Consider the following 23,838-nt stretch of genomic DNA (forward strand, 5'->3'; position numbering starts at 1 on the left):
GGATGGAGAGAGATCTGTTTTAGCCAAAAGAGAGAATAGTTTAAATAAAAATAAATAAAATCCACTTTCATTTTCCTCAATGACTAAGCTTTATAAGCCATTTAATATTGCCACTTTCAGATGCAGCTGGTGAACAAGTTAACTGTCCAGCAAAGGGGATGGGAAGAATAAAACTATGAATGTAACAGTGACTACTGTTAAAGAGAGACTTAAAGGGAATCAGTTCCCTCAATTTATCAGTTTCTGCTTAAGTATAGCTCATTATTTTTAAAAACATTTTTTTTGCTGATAGAAAGGATCACAACTAGACTAGAATTCCACAACATCACTTTGTTTTGATTTCTGTAGTTCTCTAGGAAAAAATTCCCAAGTCAAGCTACATGAAGCATTAACAATATTCAGATATTACAATGGAAGCACTTATTTATTACTTCATAGAACAGATTAGTTTTAAAAGTGTATTTACATACTCTAAGTTATACAAAATACAGTATTCCAATAATCATGTTAATCACCATATTTTAGACAATTTCACATAAAAGTGCAGAAGATGCATCCTTCTATGATCCTGACCAGTAGCATGCAGACACCTGTGCTGGGACAGATGAGAGCTGCTATTCCATTCACTCAGGTAAACAAATCCCCCATACCTTCATACTGAGACATGGCTGCAAATCTAGGAAAATATTCAGGCAAGTACATGAGCAAAGTCTGTTGAGACCCACGGCCCAAAATCACATGCCTTAATTTACTAGACAAATATGAAGTACATTTTTACAGATGTTGTACAGCAAAGAGCTTCTGTTCATGCTTTAGTTGGGAAAAGTGAATTAACAAGGGTTTTGGCTACATAATAGGCACCCAAATTACAATTACTATAAACAGCCATGTAACTACAACTGATCACATGTTAAGAACACAATTCTGCAGCTGACTGACTGGGCAGAGCTTCACATTCATAAATAGATCCTGTAAAAGTCCATGTGGTTTTGTACAGATACAGGGCTCATCCCATGCAGAACTGACAGCAGAATTGAGGCCTTAAAATATTGGGGCCTCAGACAGTAATTTCCCCATGACACAGCATTATCCTATACAGCTTCATACGGGCAGGACAAGTCTCAGTGGAATAGCACACTGTTAAAGCAATACCTATTTTTCATGCCTTTCTGCAATAACCCTCCTCCTTATCTTTAGATCCTTTTCACTTTCTTCTGAACTGTGGAAATGAGAACAAGAAAAGGAGATTCTCAAAATCTAAACAAGTGTGTATCTTCTATATGATGCCAAACTGAGGTGTCCTAAAAGTGTCCTAAAACTGGAAATGGTAAGGCTTCAGTTTTAGCAATCTGGTTCAGGCCAGTACCTTGCCTCACTCTCTGTATTTCCGCTTTCATTCTTTATCATCCTTGCCAAGTATCTATGTTTTTTCCTATCCGTACTTTTTTCAAAAGCTTCTCTTTCCCCTGAGCTGCTTGAACTTTAGGTTTGCATTCCAGTAGTGAACTACTGTAAAGAATAACATACAACCAAACTAACAAATTGCATTCTTTATCACGGATCTGCATTATCAAAAATTAAATCATTATAATTTCTCAGTTAGCATTATGTTAACATCTCCACAGGAGTTTAGTTAGGCTTATTTTTTTCTACTCTTTACCCAATCTTTCACTGAGGGTTTATCTTCATCACGTTACACTGGTAAATACACAGATCAGAGGAATAATTATATTAAAAAACCCAAACAAACAAACGACAAACTAGAAAGCTAGCTGGTATCTTGTAGTGCTGCAAAGGCGTAACACTAACATTAACAAACAATTTGCTGTTTATGGATTTAGATATAGGTTACCAAAAATGTTAGATTTATATATTAAGAGAAGTTTGCATTTCTCATCTTGGACTTATCATCTCAAACTCTAAAGGACAAACACAAACCCATCTAGAGTTTACAAAGGTCTGAGATACCTTCATTTTTAGTGAGAGTGGAGGTATCTGATCACAAGGAGCATAATCCTGTGAGGCTGAAAAGGTTTACAAGACTGAAGCAGCAATGTTCTCTTACGTGCAAGTCCATTTTTCCTGCTGCCTACACAAAATATTTTTCTATAACAAGTAGTTATACTACAGTATACCCAAAACTAACTGCTGGCATTCCACTGCACCTTCTAACTTGAAATGAATTTGGTACAATCTGTAGCAATCCTACAGATCATGCTGGAAGTCATCTCTACAGATAGAACATCTTGGGCTTTCAAACAGCATAGCAGAGAAATGGAAAAATGCCAACACAAAAAATACTAAAGAACTATAGAATGCCACACTTCAGGTTCCTCTTTTTAAACATTTCTTCTGCCAGCACAAGTTTATTGTGCACCTTTTTCACACATACCAAGCAACAAGAAAAAAGAGGAAAAAATAACTGAATTCATCAGATTGCCTGAATATCAGAAATGTATCACTAGCTTGGGTAAGCGAATAAAATATGGGAAGGGATCAGTTCACGAACATTACATCTGTGATCTGAGATGCATCTACCTGGTCCCAACACAGAGTGCTCCAGAGTAAAGCAAAGACACCTATGACTCCAGCGCTTCCTAAACCTTAAGATCACCATGTCGGAGAAGACAGACCTTTTCCTGTGGGACTTAAGGAGATCTTTATTATTGGTTTTGGTGGGAGCAGAACATGGCAACAGATGATAAATTGAACTTCTAGGGAATCTTTAAATACAAAAATGATTATAATAATCTAAATGTAGTTACATCTCAAGAGACCATGTACAAAAGTAATGCTGCTTGAATTTTGTGCATCACTTATTGACTATTTCTGATGTAGCATAAGACAACACTCTCCCCACAAACCTTTCATATATTTTGTATATATGTTCATATATTCAAACAGTTCATATATTTTGAAAGATAGTACTGTGCAATGGTTATTTGACAGCCTATGTGGAATGACCATTGGCTTCAATCCATTTCTTAATAAATGCACAGCTGTGTCAAACTGCTCCCTTTACCTGCAGTGATGCTGAAAGGTGAACTCCCTTTATTACCTCCCCTTAGAGGTGGTCCCTTTACAGCTGGAATGGCGTACATTGATATTAGGCACAGTTATGGCCTATACAGAGCTTGTTCCATGGTTAGAGAGTTTCAGATGCTAAGTGTCAGTTCAGCAGCTTTTAACATTCAAATTCAGTTAAAAGAATATTGGTCTTATGACCCCTAAGGAAAATATATTAACATTATAACTTACGAAGATAGGATAGTTATCCTAGTAAAAGAAATAAGATTAACTATTTAACTATTCTGAAAAGAGTGGAAAGCTCTGAAGTTGTAAGCCTAGCTTCCTGAGACTGCAAATACTGAAACAGGAATTCAGCTTTGCACATACAGGTATTGCCCAGGAAAAACTGTATTCATTTAAAAAAAAATTACTAGCATTGCAGCTATCTTTGAAGATGTTGTTTCTTAGGAAAAAGAAAAAAAAACAAAAAAACCCTCCAACTACACTCACCCTGAAGTGTGATTTTTCCAGTTTTGCAACCTGTGGATACATGAATCAGAATGTGCAACTTTGTACTGTTCTACAGGGAAGCACAAGAGTTTGCTAACAGTCTTCTCTGAAAGAAAAAGTCTAAAACATTCACTGTTAGTTCCCATAGTATAAAGTTTTGATGTAATACAAAAAGCAAATAGAATTGCTCATACTATTCTTACCAACTAAATATTTTGCTAATGATATAGCATGACACACTGCAAAAACAAATCCTGTACACAATACTTGCATATTTAAAGGATGTTCCTAAAGCAGAAAGACCTGAATGAAGGACTAGCGACTCTGTGTTCAGTTACAATATCCTTTAAGTTTGTGGTTTGAATAAAAAGCATGACTTTCAAGAATAGCCATTCCAAGCTAACTGGAAAAAAAAATAACAGAAGAAAATTTGCTATATTTACATGCTGTATCTTAGGAGATAAAAAAATAGCAAGGCCTTTATCACCAAAATAAAGCCACACAAAAAACAGTACCTACCAAAAATATCAGTCCAAATCTGCAATATTTGACACGGTTAGTGATATCTATTGACATTTCAGCAATGTGGGGCTAATTATTTGAATAGGATACCCACAGATTGTCTCAGAACTTTCGAGCCCCAAATTATAAAAGTATATTCATTAATATACTCTTGTAACTGGGCAAAAAAGTTAAAAGCACTTTGACTTAATAACATGGTCCATTAAAACAAAACAAAAAAAAAAGGTGAAGATGTGCATTTCATGTAAATGCCCTTTACAAGGATTAAGTCTTCCAGAGCTGTTTTGTTGTTGTTTGTTGAAAGTTCACAACACTATCTGCTTTTTTTGTCCCTTCTTGTCTTTGCCTTTCTACCATGAAGTTAAGGGCAGAATCTCTCAGGTAAATGCAAAGTTAAAATACTTGTTCAATATAAAAGCATGTCAAACTGTGCTGGTAACTAACTGTGCCTCATATTTAGGCACTTGTGCTTCTGAAAACTTCCAAGAATTTCTCCTCAAAGTATGCTGCTTGTTAATCCCCAGATGAAAATTCACTGATCATCTTTCACTTCTGTCTCACAAGCTTCATCTTGTGGCTCTTCATCTTCATGGCCCTATACTACCTTCCAAAAATTTAAGTACTCTTTCTTCCCACATGAATTTAGTTCTTAAGCTTCCTCAGTATAAAAGTAAATTCTTGTCATGCTGGTAAGACTCTTAAAGGAACTTCCACCTACTTCCTCCATATTCTAACACAAGCATCCCCACAATCTGTGCAAGCTTTCATCTGTTCCCCTACACCAGCACAAGGGTTTTAATAGTTTAAGCAGTCCACAGCAACCCCCAAAATCATTGGCTGTTTCAGACTTACAAAACAGATTGTTCCCCACTGCAGCGCTCCCATGGTCAAGAAGAGACAAAATTGTAAGATGGTAGCTAGGTCATTGTTTTGGTGATTAACACATCTGATAGTGTTGGACTGCTGGAAGATACAGAGATCAGCAGCCCAGACCAACATCCTTTTCATGATTGCTGAATAGTAAAGGGAGAAGAGATGTTGCTTCAGTAAGGTATCATAGAAGAAAGCAAGCCTCATAAGGGGGGGGGGGGAAAGGCAAGTTACAGCTGTGTAACTATGGGGCAGGAAAACAAATGAAGTGTTTTACTATTACATGAGTCATTTGATAGGAGCTTATTACTACTCTTTGTATGGCACACTGTGGTGTTTACTAGTCTGTTTCAAATAGATCTACTGTACTTTCCTGCACTGAAAGTCTTACACCTTATAGATCACTCTTTTTTCCTGGTATCTTCAGTTCTGCACTAACAATACAAGATGCTACACTGTACCAGAAATGAGCGAGCTGCAGTATTTACTGCAGGGGGGGAAGAAAAATTACTATTTATGTATATATCAGTTCTTAATACATAGAGCCACTTCCATTTAAATCTCCCCATTTTCTTTCACTCAAGTGCCAAAACAAAGAGTCACTATTCACACAGGTTGTCAACAGACTTGGAGAAATGAACTTTGAGTGTCTTGACAAAATCCCAGTAAAGCAAGCTTATTGTAGTTCATAGTTACAGTGAGAAAGATGGATAAGAAAGCCATATACAGAATTAAGGAGACTTTGCACTTTTCATCATGCCCAGCCCTGGGTAGTTCAGATGGGGTACTTGCAGGCAAGCAGGCAGGCAGGGTCATCGTCAGTTGTTTGTGTTGGGACACCTCACAGATTTCACGCTCACTCTGAAGACTGGCGATTCATGTGTGCTTTTTAGTTTCTTTGTTTTTTAAAAGTCTTTAAAGTTGCATCACTCGGAATCAGATAAGTCACTTTAAACAAAGCAAAGTGTTAAGTGTGACAATTTATTTATAACATACTTCCCATCATTACCACCACACACCACCCTGTGAGAGAAAAACCCCTGCTGAAAGGGTGACAATCTTTTGTATGTTTGAAAGAAATTAGACCAACATTGCATAAAGAGCCACTTTGGTCAAATTAGAACACAACAGAGAGGGGAAAACAGTTCAAAGTATACATTTACTTTAAATATTCTGAATAAGCCTGTTTCTCCACTTGCTTAACAAGTCAATATACAATTGGTCTCCAATTTCCATGTTGCATTTAAAAGACAAGATAGACAAGAAGCCTTTAGTATTAAAAAGTATATAAAAAGTGCTGGGGTTTCTTTTCCAATTTCAGTAGAGGAGCTGGAAATTAGCCTAAACATCATCAGTCCCATGTTTACTCCCTAACATAAATACAAGTCCAGGAAGCATAGCCTGGGAGTTCTAACACAGCCACTATCTTAAGATAGCTTGCCCTGTTAAGATGACTTCTAGACAGATACTTCTATTAAAGTTTCTAGTTCTTGCAGTTGGAGATCATGGAGAAGGTCCCAACATCTCACAAAACAGTTTTCTTTTAACAATCACATACTGTTGAAGCAGTGTTTGGTGATGAGAATGGATTACTTCCAAGAGAGCTAACCTTATGTGGTAACTTTGTGGCAGGAAACTTATTGGGGAGAGAACCAGCGGGCATGGAGAGACAAGATACGCAGCTCCATGGAAGATGGTGGAGTAAGTGGTTTATGTTTAGAGTGGGCATGGCTTGTTCCTTAGCACATTCACAAGGCAAAGGACCACAGGTCCTTCACAAACTCTGGTACAACAAACAGATAGGGTGCAGTGAAGGGATGGTGGCTGGTTTATCTATTATTTTAAGACAAATAAAGAAAACCCTCTCTTCTAAACCATAATGTATTGGCAATTCCCAAACAGATAGGCCCCAAGGTCCTGCCTAATGAGCCAGTCATCTTTCCCACTCCCCCCCCCCTTTTCTTTTTTTAAATGGCACCATCTCCCTTACTTCCCGGTTAGGTGTCACATGCTGCATGATCATCATTTCATGAATAGCAAAGTCCCTCTTGGGCGGGGGGGAGGGGGGGAAGAGGGAAGGGGGAGAAGATATCTTAAAACCCAAATTATATTGTCCCTGTCTGTAAATGGGAGATCCCTGCGTTCTCTCTCCTGTGTTTCTGGAAGTTATCCAGAGTTAGAACCTACTAAGATGTTTTAAGCAGTATTTATCAACAATATATTGACTCTGGTCTGCATAAACACATGTTCATTAACCTAAAGATACCTCCATTTCTACAGGAGATTAAGTATTTTCTGTCTTTAAGGTTCCCCTATTCCTCTTGAACCAGAGCAGAGAGCCCTTCTCTGGGAAAGGAGAAAGCACACAGGTGCTTTTTAGTGCCCCTGAACAGGAAAGGAAATGATTTCATGATGCTGCCCAGCAACATCTACTTATATCTTAAAATTATGTTTTACAGTTCAACCAGGGCAGGGGAGAGGGGACGGGAAGGAGAAAAAAAGTTAAGAAAAACCCACCCACAACCAACACCCACAAGGACCAGAGTCCTGGGCTCTTTCTCCACTTAAAATGGAGATTAGAACAGAAACCAAGAATCCTGTCCAGTCAGGAGATATCCACTTCTATTCCTCCAGATAGGTCAATCTGTTCTCTTGTATAACTCAGAAAATATTCTATCAGCGTTAATAACAAAGTTGTAAATATGACACTTCTTAAAATTTTGGCAACACAAGATCAGGAAAGGACCTGAACAAGTTGTGCCAACAGAAACTTTTTTTTTGTATAGATGCAAAATGGCAAAGCCTCTGCAAACTTTTATTTCTGGGAGTCTCTACAGAAGGCAGAGAAGTCTAAAAGTCTAAAACAAAGAGCCCTAACAAGGAAAATGGGTGTGCTTACAAGGGTCCGTATCTGGTCTCGTATTTAGAAACAATGTTCTTGCATCGCCCGACTTCCTTGCGCAGCTCTGCAACCTCCGTCCTCAGGGCCGTATTCTCTTTCTCGAGGAAGGCTGCCCGAATTGTGATTTGATTCTCCTTTAATCGTCGAGCATCACGGGAACGCTTTGCTGCCACATTGTTCTTCTTCCGCCTTGTCCAGTATTTTTCATCCTTGGGGGGGGGGGGGGGGGGGGGAGAGGGGAAATAGATGTCAGTCTGTCCATCTGGCATTTTATGTCAAATGGACACCTTTCTATTGTATAATGGCAGTCACACTAACTGCTACACTGAAAAAGAATCTTCTTTGGGTTTCAAGGCTCAGACACTAGAATTAGGTTAAACCATACTGTAAGATTTCAACCTTATCTGAAACTTATTTCAGGATGAACCAAGGGCATGGCTAAAACCAGGGAGATTTAAAGACTTGCCTACTAAGAAGCTGCACAACTGAAATGCTCTCTTTACTTAGTTTCAATTCAGGAATCAACTTCCACGGAAAGCAATCTGTTCTGCTGTCTGGGCTGCTTAAAACTGCATCAGACAGAATGCTGGGCAAATGCATACACTGGCCTTCAAAAACACAGTGAAAGAGGATGTGACTTGATAGTTCTTCTAACTTCCGTGTATAAGTTGCTCCTGCCCAGTAATCAGCTCACCATACCGAACCAAGAAAACTGCAAGAATAGCAAGTGACTTGCTACTTCTGTTCTTGGCTGTGCTTCTGTCCAATCAGGTAGACAGAGTACATTCACTTTGTATGTTAAAATGTTTGGGCGAAGAATCACACACTTTGATGGAGACCTAGATAAATCTGCAGTAATAGATCTGTTACCTTTTGCTCATCTGGGACAAAAACCTTCTTAGCCTTTTTAATCATAGGCTGTGGTTTCAGGTCCTCTTCAGTAAACTTGTGCTTGCGAGGATTGAAGAGCTCACCACCAGGCACGCTGGACAGCACTAAATCAGCAGGGTCAGGGTTAAAATTCACCTCAACTTCTACGCAGTCAGGATCAATGGGACTGGGAGTATTTCTCTCATTTTGTGGAGGGGACTCTAGCAAAAACAGGAGAAGTTATAATAGATTGAGCAGAATGAAGAGAATTATTTCAGAAGTCAACTTGGGTATCTATTTATTGTCCCACAGTAGGCAATATTTAATAGTATTATTTCCCTAAGGTGTACTTGGTATTAGATAGAACACTGTATAACTTCTATTACAGAGAGAAGCTACTCAGTCCAGTTTATTATATTCCTAGAGCCTGTATTTCTATAAATATGGCAGGCGTTAGCTACTTGTTAGATACAAGTAGATAGGTGTGGCACAGAGTTAAGATCTGTTCAGCAAAAACTACATGTTTTACACACTTAACCACATATTAGAAGCCACTGCCACAACAGCAAACTTGAATCAGTCTGACCTCTAGGGCTTAGAAAGCCCTACCTTACCAGCCTGCCCAGAGACCACACTCCCTTAGTCCTTCAAAGGTCAGAAAAGACAGTATTTTCAAATAAAGAACTAAAAACAAAATAGGTTTTCTACAAATGCAATCATATTCTTTGTTACTCTGTGGACACAGAAGTGTCCCAACACATGGCTTAATGCTGACAAATAGCGTTCACAGGAGCTTTCAGGATACTGGAGACAGGAACTATACTGTGGTCACATTCATATAGCTTGATTACAGACTTCATACACATGGATTGCAAATGTCAGTGCAATCTGAAGTAGAGACCAATGAACAGATCTTTTCATAAACTACTGACTAAAAGTAAATTAAAAAAAATAGGGAAAAAAGCCACACCTTATGTTTCTCTCCCAGATTCACAGAGGAAGAGTCACCAAGAAAAATGCTTTCCATAAAGCCTGCTAATAAAATTGCACTGTGTAAGTTTAGTGGCTATTATGGTTAAGAACCAAATCTCAAGCAAACTGATCTGCTAAATTCTTCTATATAGAAGATCTCCACACTTCTCATGAAGATCAGAAGTTTCCTAGCACCATTTAACAATACATTTTTGTATTTCTCTGTTCCACCATTCCCACCTGAAAGCGCCACAGAACATCAAACTGCATTGTAAACAAACCTCTTCCAAACGACAGTTATCACATTTCACAAGCTAGAAAGGAAAGATTGCTTCATTATTTTTCTGTTAAGCATTGTTATTTGAGGTACACTAAGTGGGCATAAGTTTACCCAAACAGACCAAAGCACCAAGGTAGAGCGAATGACCTATCACAAACTATCAAATCTGTTGTAAAATAACCTATCATCTGAGAAACTGTGTTCTCTACATGTCCAGTTTCTCATTAGATTGGCAATACCAAAAGAAGTAGCTGCTTTCTGTTGCTGTTTCAGCTCTTCTGCTTTCAAATGAGAAACAAACCACACACACAGGAACATCAACACATTTTTGTTGGGGGCGAGGCAGCATCTTCATGAATTGACATGCGGACTAAGGCTCTAAATTAAGTATATTTGTGCCATTTAACATGCAACAGCTAACATCAATACGTTAATATGTCCCCTCTTCAGTTTGAGGGGGTACCTTTTGATACAAGAACAAGAAAACCCTCACAGAGCCCCAAACTGTTCATCTACCTGTGCTGGAGGCCGCTTCAGATTGCTGGTAAACTGCAGTAGATGTTGAGGATGCAGGTGAACCAGTGGAAGCACTGGCAGATTCCTTTCCTTCCAGCTCAGCTACAGGCAAGAGCGGGTTCTGGTTCAAATCCAGGTGAGTAGGGCTGGAAGGAATTCCATTCTCCAGAAGGAACTCATCAAGATCCATGTATTCCAAGTGGAAAGACTCTCCATCATAAGGAATAGTCTTGTCCCAAATGGGTGGCATAAGGGAAGCTGAGACTGCCATAGTGCTGGCAGCTGCTGCTTCATCTTCCTCAAGCTTTATCTTCTCCTTCTCTTTATCTATAAGATACAAGTAGGTCACTATATAAGCTACAGCACAGGAATGACTCAAAGATTTAAAAAAGATCTCATGAAAAGAAATTCAGCAAGTTTTTTTTCTTTCTTTTTTTTTTTTTTTTTGCCTCATAACATGGTCTGAAGAAACAAACATTAAAGGCAGCATTCATGTGTAACTCCGTCCCAACTGCTCTGTCTCCCTGTGACAGCTATATCACAGATATCCGAGTAGCCCTGGAGATTAGTATCTTTGCTGCGGTAACTTACTGAGGTGTGACATAATACTGTATCTAGCTTATTAACAACTAGGTACTGCAAAATGGCCTGTTCTTCCACAGACTCATCCTGGAAGACAGAGAAAGTGACTGTGGATAAACAGGATTACAGTGGAAGCCATTAGGAAAACACTGAAGAAGCAGTGTAGTTTATAATAGGTACAAGAGAAAGGATGTGCAGAGAAATATTTTGATATAATCAAAAAAGGAATATAGATTTTCAGATTAGACTTGAAAGTTAGTCAGAAGGCACACACAACACCAGGAGACCTGCACCACTATTGCTAAGTATTTTAGAAGCATTTCTTTCTAAAATGACTCAGCATGTTCACACAAAGTAATAGCTTCAATTGCTCTTCATTGTAGATAGCTCAGAATCCCTATATAAAATTTTCACTCTTTGGGGAGCTGTCTAATAAGGCAGTGAAAGGTGAGCTTTTAAAAGGAACACTTTAATATCTCCCTGCCTCAAAAGACTGATGGAGTTTTCTCCATTTACTATGCTGCAGGTCATGTATTACAGAGAACCTTAACAATCGTCTGAAACAGAATCCCAGCAGAAAATTCAAGTTAGAGAGTAATTCCATAATTTAGGCAATAAAAATAAAATGGAAAAAAGCGGGGGGAGGAGTCTAAGGCAGTTTCCCAATACATGTATGTAACCATGCAGTTTTATCAGCACAGCCAAGGAGGCACTGTAGAAGCAGAGGGCTGAAAACTACTTGAGCCAGCACTGACATCAAAAGGAAAGGCCATCAGCTGCACTCTAATCAGTGGCAAATTGAGTCTTATTTTGGAAGCAGATAAACATTCAGTTCAACAGAAGGAGTCCAGAGACATACACTGGACCAATTACGATCTCCAATATTCACACAGGTCAGTGCAACAAAATGCACAAGCTTTAGGCATTATGACATTCTAGAGTGGCTACCATATATTTAAAAGAGGATTTTACTCCACAGGAAGTTTTAAATTTTGCTGTAAATTAGAGAAGCTTACTTATATAAACCCTGTTCTGATAAAATCAGCATTCCTTCAACTGCTGCCTTAGCAGGTATAGAACTGAGACAGAATGAGCTTTTTACGGCTGAAAGAACAGAAAAGCATATAGAATGAAAAGCTATACAATGTAAATTATCATTTCAATCTACCATACTTAACCAAAGATACAGATTTTAAACTGAACAGCTGAAAAAAAGAAATACTTACCAGCCACAGACTTGGGACTAACAGTGAGTACCTAAAGAGCATGTTAAATTCAGATCAGAGGCTCCTGGGCCTGAGCTTTGCTACTGACATCATCTTGCAGCTTTGGGCTTTTCCCTTGCCACCTCACACTGAAGCAGAGAGGCAGCAATCTCCCAATTTCTATCTTTGTTATAAGCTCTTTTCCACTAACTCTCCTACCATTTCCTTAGCCAGTGACTGCAAGATGTGCAGGCTAACAGGCATGACCCAATTACCATTTTTCAAACAGCTCCTTCCTGAAGCCAGTATATGAACAGTTTAAGTTTTCTTCCTGCTCTGCACCACACACAAAGATGATGTAACTTACTAATGAAGCACATCCCACCAAACTGGAACTGCCATTTTATATCAAACTTTTGAAGGAACATATAGTTTGCATAGTGCCCAGCATAATAGAACCCGGATTCTGACTGGCAGTTATGGACAGTAACCTAATAAGGACAACAGCAAAACAAACACAGGGACAATAATGACTTTGTAAATCACTTTATTTTGATTAATACAGTAGAAAAAACATCTTGTGAATGTTGATGCCAATTAAAAAAAAAAAAAAGATACTTTAGTCTTAAAAGCAGCAGTATTCCATTATGAGCTATGTCAGTTTTAACACAAAACAATAGTGCTTTTGTTTTGCAGCATCTAACACAACACTCAGACAACAGGAAAGGAAAAAGAAACCTTAACAGTTAGTGGACTAAATACAAAGCTTAAGAATAATTTTCAGAAGATAAATACCCAAAGACTATATTGTTAACATGTCTGGCTCTTCTCAGATCTTTTAATGCCTTTTAGATGTGCACTATCATCCTGCTGTACTTCAGTAACCTGAAAAGACCGTGGTCCTTCCAACTTCCTCTTGCTATTCTCCCTAACTCACACCAGATTAGATCCTTTTTTCATGTGAGAATACCATTTGACTATTTAGTTTTTCCTCCCTTTTTGCTCTATGTAGAGAACTGGAAAAACACTAGGCCCTCAACACTGTCTTTGTTTAGCTATACTCCGTGTGTCTGTGTGTGTCTCTCTCCCCACCTTCTAACAGCAATATCTGAAATAGATCAAAATAGAGTTAACTGCCATATTGAGTGCCCATTATTTCAAATATGGCACATACGAAGATAAAACTGTTGTACAATCATTTTTGCATTGACATTTTCCCACTGGGTTTCTTTCAATTCATTTGATCCTTATTCCTGCTGCAGAACATCCTGCTGGGTGCACAGTATCTAATGAAACACTGATTAGCTTCTTGCATCTTGAGGGGGGAGTTTCCGCCTGCCCCAGCACAGGGACCCGAAACATTAATTCTCAAGATATTTATAGGGTAAACAGGTATTACCTGAGAGCAGAACTGCAGGATCCTAAGAGGTTCCATTTGCAGTGATTCAAGGTCACCCTGATAAATCTGGACTGTACTTCTGTAGCTGATAGCTCATGTCTGATTTAGTCCCCTCATTCTGCTACTGTGGCCTGTTAACTAGTCCATACATCTGCTATTAACATAGAGATCAGTAGTTTATACTAAATAATTTAGACAGCAACAACTGAACATTCCAATTCATGAAAGGCTAGAAAACAGCAGTGTTTTAGTCAAAAGCAACAACCTGGAAAAAGTTTTATTTCATACTCTGCTGTTTTTTCTCCCATAGAGAAACAGACATTTAGGCTATTACTGTCAAGTGGTATCCAGCCCAGAACAAATAGCTGACAAAACTGCCCTTCATCAAATACACACACGTGCAAATGACATATTAAAAACACTGTACAGACTAAGGCTGATTTTTCCAAATGTCTTCAGTGCAACTTTTGGCAATGGAACAAAATGGGTTATAGGCTTATGAATTCCTGATGCCCATTACTGCGATATTTGAGGCACTCCTCCTGTCACAGTAGCATGCAACTGGCGATTAGGATGTGCCTTAGACTGGGGAGTATGCAGTAGCTTATTATTAATAGGACAGACCTATACTCCCGCTCCAGAATATTAATTCTCTTCCCTTACCTCATGGAACTTGTCTTTATTTATTTAATTAATTCATATGATGCCCATGGCAACAATTTACTTCAAGGCTGGTCAGATATACTTGGTATAAGGCAGGCTATTCAAGATGATGGCATTCAGTTGGGACTGGATGTCCTCCTCCATTGCTCAGAAGGATTAGAAAACCTGCTTACTTACGGGTAGTCAAATTACTTAAGGCAGTTGCAAAACCCATGGTAGAGACTATAAATTGACACTGCAGCTAGCTGATACTGTTTCTCTCATAATAATGCAGGAAATTATATTTTGTCAAGGGCCAGACAAAAGGCATACCACCTTTTCTCAGAAAGCATGCTGAAAACACACTATTGTATTAAGTGAATTAGTGTATCTATCTCTAACACTTTGGTTCTGTCCATGTAATGCAAAAGCACAGAAGATACTTCAAATGATCTTTACTGTTCGCACAGTTGTAGTTCTACTGAAAAGTCTTTTGTGACATTAACTACCTGTTAACACAGGTTTCCCCATCTGTCTTTTTTGTTTGTTTTGCATATTTGCAAACAAACAAAAAAAGCCACAGACACCAAAATAAACAAAAAACAACAAGCTGCACAGTGTGAAATGAAACAGCATGAGGTGGGCTAAGAAAGCATGACTGCAGCATGAATGGAGAGGGGTAATCAAGATTCAATGGACTCACTACCAAGCATTAGAATACTGAATACTTCTCCAAGCAGGAACATGGTCATCTAGTTAAATGAAGGACATCAGAAGTTTCTAATTTGATAATAATGCAAGACCTCAAGCTCATTAATTTTTAAAATTTCTACATTTCCACATACTAAATCACACAAACTTGGACACCACCTGTAAAATAAAGCTCCATATCCCATTCAGCTACAATTACAATTTCACATACTTACTTAAATTGTTGCTGTTAGCACTGCCATTTAAAAATGGTTTGTTGAAGAAAATATCTTAAGAATGCTCATAACATTGGATATTCAAGATTCTATATACAGCACTTTCCTGTACCATAGCAACGTAATCAAAATCTTTATCAGAAGCTGAGAATTTTTTGAACAGAAAGGAAGAAAAAAAAACGTTTGGCAGAATAACAAGATGGACACGTTAACAAAGTATTGTATAACATCAGAAATATAAAATAAAATGATTTAAATTAGGAACAATCTTGCTAACCCTGAACTGTGGTCTACCCTGGATAGTCTGATGCTCCAAAAATGACTGTCAGTCTCAAAATACCTAGATATAAGGATTAATTTGTATTACTCGCCAACACGCAGCTTTACAGCAATGAACACAAACCTCAAACGCTGAGGATCAAACTGATATTCAGAAAGGCAAAACTACTGTAAGGTGTGTGTGTGTGTGGGGAAAGTATCCCATCAGGAATGAAGTCTATAAACACCAGCACTGTTTATTTACACAACTGCCACCTGCATAACCAGTGTGAGAGAGAGAGCCCCAGCTTAGGATTCCTGAGAGACAGCTCAGGATTGAACGTGCAGGCAGTTGGCTACCCCCTCACAGATTATCACCAAGCCTAATCCAAAGGGAGAAGATTTGCTTTTTAGGCACGCTGTCATATAGTTTTTCAGCAATGGAGGCCAAGACCAGAAACCTTTCCAACATTGCCTCAGACTGTTACTGTATGTTCTAAGGTAAGGAAGTCACCAGACAGTTAAGCAAATAAGAGTGCCAGGCTGTGAACTCCACCTAGTCCTCATATCTGAAGCATACTTTGCACAAAGCAGACACCTGAAAGGCAAACCGCAGCACCTTAGTTTTTTGGTGACATAGGCTAGCTGGGGAGAGGTCCTGCCGCGGGGCAGCCAGCGCTGCTCTGGACCTCCAGAAAGGCGACCCGGCGCGGCCCGCTCCAGCGGACAGGCCGGAGCGCAGCAGGGCTGGCGGAGAGAACGGACGCTGCCGCGCGGAGGGGGCTCACGGCACGCCGGGAGGGGCGCCAGGCCGGGGCGTGCAGGCTGCACCGGGCGCGCGCGGGCCGGCGGCAGCACGCGCGTGGGTCGGGCCCGCGCGCTCCCCGGGTGCCCGCGCGGCGCGCGCTCGGCCCGCTGGCCTCTCCCGTGGCTGTTTTCCTCTCCCCCTCCCGCTCCGAGCCAGTCCCACCGCGACCCGGCGGTCCCGCCCTCCGCAGGACGGGGCGGGGAAGACAGCGGAGGCGAGGGGGGGGCGGGGGGGAAGAGAGAAGGGGGAGAAGAGGGTGCCGCACGATCCCGCCGGCCGCGCGCGCGCGCGCTCCCGCTCTCACCCAGGCGCGCGTCCCGCGGCGGGTTCTCCATCAGCTTCTTCAGCACCAGCGGGAAGGTCCCCGCCAGGCCCCGCTGCTCCTGCTGCGCGGCGGCCCCCGCGCTCCCCCCGGCTGCAGTGGGCTCGGTTCCCCCCGCCGCCGCCGCCGCCGCCTCCTGGTGCGCGGCGCGGCCTGGCATACTCCCCGCAAGCTGGCGGGCGGCTGAACGGCTGTCAACGGTCGCCAACGGCCGCGGCGCGAGGCTGCGGCAGCTCCCGGGAACTCGTCGACACCGACGAGCCCGAGAAGACAGCGCGCGAGAGGCCGAGGGCGCATGCGCGCCCGGCTGACGCTCCTCGGCGCTTTCACTATTCATGAGGGCGAGCGCCCGCCCCGCCCGAATCGCTTCGCTCGCCCCGCCCCTCCCGCCCCTCGGATTGGCTCGCGCCTCCCCGCCCCTCCGCGGCCCGCGCGGGCACGCGCCCCTCGCCCGCCGGCGCACGTGCAGGGGCGGGCTCCGGCGGCGCATCAGCACGGCGAGCCCCCGCCCGCTCCGCTCCGCTCCGCGCCTCCGCCGGGGCGCTGCGTCACCGCCAGCTGCTCCCTCTCCTGGAGGGCCGGGCCGGGCCGGGGGTGGGAGCAGAGCTCGCGCGTGGGCGGCGGAGCAGCAGCAGCAGCGCCTGCCGCGGCGCGCGCGCCCGCTCGCGCACGAGTCTCGCCTCCTGGGGGGGCGGGGCTACCGCCCGCTCCGCCTCTGCGCCTGCGCGAGCGGGCGCGCCTGCTCCTCCCCCTCCCCCCCGCCCCCGCGCCGCGGCCGGCCGAGGGGCCGTGTGAGGACACCGGGGCTCTGCTCGGGCGGCGGCTGGCGCTGCGCGGCGTTCGTGAGCCCCGGCTCTTCCCGCCTCCCCTCGGGCTCGCGGCGGGAGCCGCCGTTACGGCCGTTGTGTAACCGCCGCGGCCGCTGGCGGCAGGGCGCGCCGGGGCGGGAGCGCCCGCCGCTCCGCAGCCCGGGTCAGCGCTTCGGCTGATTTTAAAATATCCTTATTTGGACCAGAGATCACCTTTCCCCACATGACCTGGATTTAATCTCCCTCTGTCCTACATCACGCCAGCAGCAGCTGCGTGCCCTATATAACGTTAGCAGCGAGAAGGGAAAAACTTCACCGCAGCTGCTCGCAGCCGGTGGCTCGAGGGGAGGACGGCCAGGACTCGGGCTGGAGGGCTGACACGGCTGGGCTCCTGGCGGTACGGGGATTCCTGTGCTGCACACAGAGGGTTGCTCTGAGTTTCCGTGCTCACGTGAATTCAGGGCCAGCACCGTTCCTTCTGGTTCTCCAGCTATCTCCCCTGTTCCCGTGACAGGGATGCTCTGCTGCGATTTAAGTTGAACACATAAAGGGAGTACGTTTTGCCAAATTCATCCCCGAGAGCACAAGCAGATACTAAAGAGGTTCTCCTGCAGAATGAACGAGCTCACGGAAGTGACAGACGCTTCAACCACAGGCTTTTCCCATCAGCAGTTCCTGCCTCTTGCCGCAGAAGGGCTGGCCACAGCGACCCCACTGCATAGCATTGCAAGCAGCGAAAGGAAAGGGTGCACGGCTTACCTAGCATAACCTCATCTGCACCCAGAGAAGCCACGTGTGCAATCCACTGGGGAGAGATTTCTCTGCTTAGGTGCCTTTTCCTGCAGCGTAGATGCTCAGATAAACATTTGCTGGCTTCAGCTGTCCTCCACAAACATCCCTCAACAAGACTCCCGCAATACCTCAGACATTTCATCTCAGTTTCATGGCACAATTTGACCTGACCCTTGCTAATAAACGCTACTGGTCTGTCCCGACACAAAATCAGATCTGAATTCCTCCCCACACATCCCGGGAAAAGGAACGGATTGGAAGTCACATGTGGCGGGTGCTTCCCATCTCCTTGTTTTATTACAGCATGGCCAATGTATGCCCTCATCCAACCACCTCCTTTTCCTTCTGGGCAGACAGGAAAGCTGTTCAGGGAATGCACACTCACTAACAGCCAACTACTTGTTCTCCCATGTAGCCTGGAAGGCAGAAGCTGCTGCCACATGTGGACAGGGATATGACTGGAAACAAAACTCCCGTGCATGTTCTGCCTGCCACCAAGCTGGAAATGGCCACCTTGTTAAAACAGAATACAGTCTGGGAAGTTGGAACAGCTTGGGTCAGTGTATCATTGCGAGGGGCTTAACCTGATAAACCCGGCTGCAAGAAGCACATACAGCAGGTCATGCTTCTGGCTGCTGTTTGCCCTCCACGGACTCCATCTGTCTTGCCTAGCTGAGCTGGCAGAAGAAATAGGCGCATACGTGAAACAGAGATGCCACTTCACATGGGCCGATGAACTGCAGATGTCAGACCACACATGGCAGAGGCAGCACACATAGCTCAGCAAGGGGCAGCTGGTTCACAGGGAAGCTTTTATACAGAAAACAGCTCATCCTAGATGGTGACAAGAGAACATAACCCACTGAAGCTGAGAAGGAGCAGCTTCTAGGAACAGGGAGAGGGGATTTTGCCAAAGTGGAGCTGGCTGCAAGCTTCCCATTCAGTTGCAGCTCTCGTGGTCGCTTTGTTCCACTGTTGCCGACGCTGGAGGCCCCCGGGGATGACACTGTGTCTCAGTACTGTACAGAGCTCCTTCAAGGAACGGGCTGGGTGTTCTTCCCCCCTCCACTGCAGATCTAAATGGCAACTACTTTGCTGGTGAACGTCCATATGAATGGAGGTTATTACACCCACTCAGCAACCTTCATTGCCAGGGCTTTTCCCTCCCTTTTCTCCAGTACGTTTCCACTCAGTGGTGCTCAATATTAGGATTCACTTTGCACCACCACCATGAGGTGACTGCCTGGAGAGGGTTTAACTTGTATAATGTTATTTGCTTGGCTCAAAGGTGGGAGTTCTTAGGGAGCATTCCTGTGGTTTGCCTCTCACAGCACCCTTCCCCGGGCAACAGCTCTGCCCTGCCAGCAAGGAGGGAGGTTACTCTGAGAGCTTTTCCTTGTTGCCTCCAGGGATCAAGTATTCAAGTTAATGCCAGCACAAAGTGGACATTGTGGCATCAGCTGTACCTTCTTGGTTGAGTTGGAATTTGTCCGAGATTTATACGCTTTTTATTTTGCTCTGGGGCTGAGAAGGAGAGGAAGACAATGAGATGTGAAGAGAGGAATGCAGTGACCTTGGCTGTTACTGCTGGGAGTTTTATCAGGGCCAGATGATGCAGAACAGCCCAGCTCTGATGCAGCAGGGAGGCAAACAAGAAGCAGCTCAGCCCTAGGCACTGGTGGATCCATACAGCTAGCCTTACTGGGAGGCTTTTTTTGGATAGCAGAATGCATGTCAGATGGAGATCAGAGACCCTGCAAATCCAGAAGGCTAATGTGTAAGTATGAAGACCTAGAAGGAAGGAACTGAACTCTGTGGGAAGGGGGCTGTGATGGGAGCACTGGCCCTGGGAGGGAAGCAGCATAATAAAGACAATTCTAAGGGTTACAGGAGGTGAGGCCGAGATGCAGGGTGGTCCCGGGGCTGAGGAAGAAAGCTGCCAAATTAGCCACATTCAGTTAGGACTAAATTATTCCCTCTGCAAACCATTGATTTCCCTGACACCCTTCTCTCCCCCTCCCAACTCACTGCCAAACAGATACATCTCACCAGTGCTCCTCCCTTGGATTAATTCAATCCACTTGGCTTTGGAGACCAGAGATCTAGGAGATCCAGCCTAACTTCTGCTTAGCCATAGCAAGGCTCTGCACCATGTGAACCTCCTTCGATTATTACTACCTCCTTCCAGCCTGGTCAACTGTAAAAAAACCTGGGCATCAGTCAGTTCTGAAAGCACGCCCTGGTCCAGACACCCAGCTTCATACTGTATGATACATAAACAAGCCAATTAACATGCAAAGTCTCAGCAAAGAAGAGAGCCAACTCGTAGGGAACAGCAGAGGAACGTGACAAACTGAGCCCCTTAGGAGATACAGGAATCTCCCCATGCCCTAATAACCCTTTTCCTATAGGGAGCCATGCCAGTGCCACAGAGCTTGCTGTATTTCACTGAGTCATAAATACTTTACTGTCACAGCAGCATCTTTCTCTACTGTCAACCCCAGGTTGAGCAGGAGTCCCTAAAAGCAGGCCCCCTCCTCATCACGTAGCTGGCTTTCCTGCTCCCACCTCCCGGGTCACGCTGCCTCGTGAGATTGCAGAGCTGTCCGCGTGCCCCGGTAGCAATTCCCTACAGAACAGCGAGCTCAGTGCATGTTCGTCTCTGCGAGTTCTGCTCACTCATGCCTAGACACGAGCTTGTTGTGCTGAGGCGCTCCCACACACCTCCTCAGCACTCAGCAACAGACATTCAAACACAACAACCAAAAAGCAGTCTGCGAGGGGCATGTGGCATCCCATCCAAAGCCCAAGAGAGTCTCTAGGTTACACGAGCGGCACATGGGGCATATCCAGCAAGAGAGATGTGCCCGACACTGCCCAGGCGCAGCAGAAGTCTAGATTAAATAACCTCCTACATTATTTCCATTTGTTTTCCACAAAACTGCACACAGAGTAGGAAAGCCTGCTCTTGCAAAAAACCCGTGACATTCATTTTGTTCCCTGCCTCAGCTTTCAACTGATAAACAATTGCAACATCAAACACAAAGGTTGTGCAGAATCACCCTGCCCCACATGGGCCAGATTCCCTTGACAGTCCACATCTAGGAAGTCACAATATCTAGAAGTCAAAAAGTTATTAACCAAGCGAAAAGTTATTAACCAAGGGAAAACCTGTTTGGGAATCCTGGAAGTCACTGCTACATGAGCCCAGAGATTTGTGCCCAAACCTCTGTGCACGAAGCTTTGAGGGTTTCCAAGAAGTAGCTGAGCGCAGAGATTAAAAGGATCAGAAGCTCAGCACTCTTGACTGATTTTGTAATCAATCCATCGCTGCCGTTTTGCCTCCTAGCTGCACAACATGCTCAGTGCCAGAACTCCCCATCTGACTTGGACTCTTGGGCTTGCAGGAAGCACACCCTCAAAAGGCTTGCAGCAAAGTGCTTCTACCCCCTTCTCGCCTTGCAATTTAAGGAAGGGAAGGAGAGAGAGGAAAAAAAAAGGGGGGGGCATGTGTTGCTTCAATCCTACCTGTCATTTTGTTGGTCCAGGGTAAGGAGTACTCCAGCAGGGACTTCAGGACTTCGGGAAAGTCCAGGGCAGCGGGGCCCCCAGAGCTGTTGCAGCTTGACATGGCCTGTCCCAGGACTACACTAGTAACACTAAGGGAGGACCGGGTGCCTGTCCAGCAGCGCCACAACCCACTTCCCTGGGAGCTGTGAGAGGGGTTCGGAAGCACCCAGAGCAGGCTTGCCAAACAACTCCAGCTGAGAAAAACCGAGGAGGAAGGGAAGCAGCCTGGCGGAGATGCAGTTTGCCCAGCTGTCTTCACCTCCCCCGCTCCCACTCTGAAGTGGCCAATTGTGGAAATAGCTCGCAGCCTAGCAGGGCTGGGCCGGGCTGCTGGCCAGCATGGTTTTACAGGGCCTCGCACAGCCAATCCGGCTGCAAAGAACTGGGCCAGTTATCTAACTTTGCAAAGGCAGCACCCCTTTCCTTCCCAAGGTGTTATAACAAATATACACGCTGTGAAAAGAAAAAAGCATGCACACAGTCAGGAGAGCACACATCAGCTGCAAACATGACGGCCGGCAGATTCTCTGAAGGGCTCCAGGGAGGCTCTGAGAAGGGGAGCTCTGAGCTGCACAGACTGTCCCATGGAGACGTACAGATGTTGTTTGCATCTGTCTGCTAACTCTTCAGCTCTCTGAGATGCAGATAGTGACTATTTCTGCATATGGTATGACACATTGTCTGTCCCTCCTAAGTTAATACTGCTAACAGGAGAAGGCATCTTTCTTACGAAGTTTGCATTGTCCTCCAAATGCAGAATTTCTCTTCAGAAGTGACACAAAGTTATATCAGAAATCCATCAGTCTCCTCCCCAAGCAGTGATTTAATGCAAGTAAGTTCATGTGCCCTGCAAATACTCTGAAAACAGCCTGGTTAAATAAGGTCTTGAGCATGCAAAACCCCTCCTGTTAGTAAAGCTTTTTAGGATGGAGGAGTGGTCTGGAGATGGGACGATAAAGGTCCAATCTTTCATCTGGTTTGTTGTAGGGCTCTGGCTCAGGAAGGAGCATCTTACACATGCTGGAGTCTTCCCTTTTGATGAGTGGGATAATTAGAACAGAACTGCCTTTATTTCTCAGGTTGCTCCTGTCCACTTTTGCTTGCCTTAGTGTGCTAGCGTGAGTTGTTAGGAGCAGGGTATTCCTACCGTGGTCTCTGAGCCCCTGCTATTGGGGACAGCCCAGCAAAAGTCTGAAAACTATGCTTGACGCTAAATATGGAAGTGGCCTGAAGGAAGTCATTAGGACTTTTCTCATGCTTGAAGTGAAGCATTTCACCCAGCATTTAGCGTCTTGAAAACTGATAAGGTTTTGCTCACCCTCAATAGCACTATGTTTCTGTTTGGTCCCGTAATGAAATTCATTTGATCTAAACCAACAGAAACCAAGAAGAAAGAATTGCTTAGCCAGGCTGGGTGGTTGGGCATTTCAAATTAGCTGGGGAAGTTTTGTGATCTAGATCCCTATCTAGTCAGGCTCAGGAATCACAAGGAGGATGCTTTGAAATAATTCTTAATTATGATACAATTACATTAAAACCTCTTGAGATTTTCCCTGTGGTTGCTTCCCCCTTCACCCCAGACAGAGCATAAGAAAACAAAACCAGTGCAAACGATTAGCTGTTAAACCATTTTGGGAGAATACTCTCCTATAGACTCCGGTCTGCTGTGTCCTTTACTTGTCCAAAGCTGGACACAGCAGACAGCCCCAACAAAGTGTCTCGAAGATCAGTGGATTCTGGCTGCTTGCAGTGAGGGAAGCGCAGCCACATGTCTTGTTTCTGCAGCTCAGCCTGCCAGCCAGGCGGCTCGTGGCCTTTCCTGAAATCTTCTTGGCCATTCTGGCTGGTTAAGGCAAAGGGACTGGGGTTATTCAACGCCGCCAAGCACTGCTAACATTCGGGAGAGCAACTACTACCTTCGCATATCCCTAGGCCTGCTTCTCATCAAAGGGTGGTGGCTGACGGCCTTTACCAACGCTCAGTTGCTCACTGGGAAGGTACAGTGAGTGGGAATATGGTAGCTTTCCAGTGCCAGGTACAGCTGGACAGCCTCTTCTTGCCCCGCGCTCAAACC

The 23,838-nt window shown here is 44.1% G+C and overlaps 1 protein-coding gene across 4 annotated transcripts; it reads right to left on the reverse strand.

Moving 5' to 3' along the window:
* Positions 1-65: 65 nt before the first annotated feature.
* On the reverse strand, positions 66-22,020 carry TEF (TEF transcription factor, PAR bZIP family member). Of its 4 annotated transcripts, none has more exons than XM_062587295.1 (5): positions 21,723-22,020; positions 10,452-10,778; positions 8,684-8,904; positions 7,811-8,022; positions 66-5,859 (listed from the first exon to the last, which is right to left on the reverse strand). In XM_062587295.1, exons 1-5 carry the CDS (start codon positions 21,823-21,825, stop codon positions 5,838-5,840), a joined length of 885 nt encoding a protein of 294 aa, XP_062443279.1. In that variant the 5' UTR covers positions 21,826-22,020; the 3' UTR covers positions 66-5,837. The 4 variants fall into 4 exon arrangements, with proteins under 4 accessions (XP_062443279.1, XP_062443262.1, XP_062443287.1 ...); XM_062587278.1 differs by lacking the exon at positions 21,723-22,020 and adding an exon at positions 16,576-16,893; XM_062587303.1 differs by lacking the exon at positions 66-5,859 and having other exon boundaries at positions 5,879-8,022.
* Positions 22,021-23,838: the final 1,818 nt, after the last annotated feature.

Source organism: Rhea pennata, chromosome 1, assembly GCF_028389875.1.
Source record: "Rhea pennata isolate bPtePen1 chromosome 1, bPtePen1.pri, whole genome shotgun sequence".
Classification (NCBI taxonomy): domain Eukaryota; kingdom Metazoa; phylum Chordata; class Aves; order Rheiformes; family Rheidae; genus Rhea; species Rhea pennata.

Excerpts from the sequence above, each read along its gene's own strand:
- TEF (XM_062587278.1), bottom strand. The coding sequence starts at position 16,753 with ATGCCAGGCCGCGCCGCGCACCAGGAGGCGGCGGCGGCGGCGGCGGGG. Across the intron at positions 10,779-16,575 it reads GCCGCGGGACGCGCGCCTGG|ATAAAGAGAAGGAGAAGATA; the intron begins GTGAGAGCGGGA and ends TGTATCTTATAG. Across the intron at positions 8,023-8,683 it reads TTGTCCCAGATGAGCAAAAG|GATGAAAAATACTGGACAAG; the intron begins GTAACAGATCTA and ends CCCCCCCCCAAG.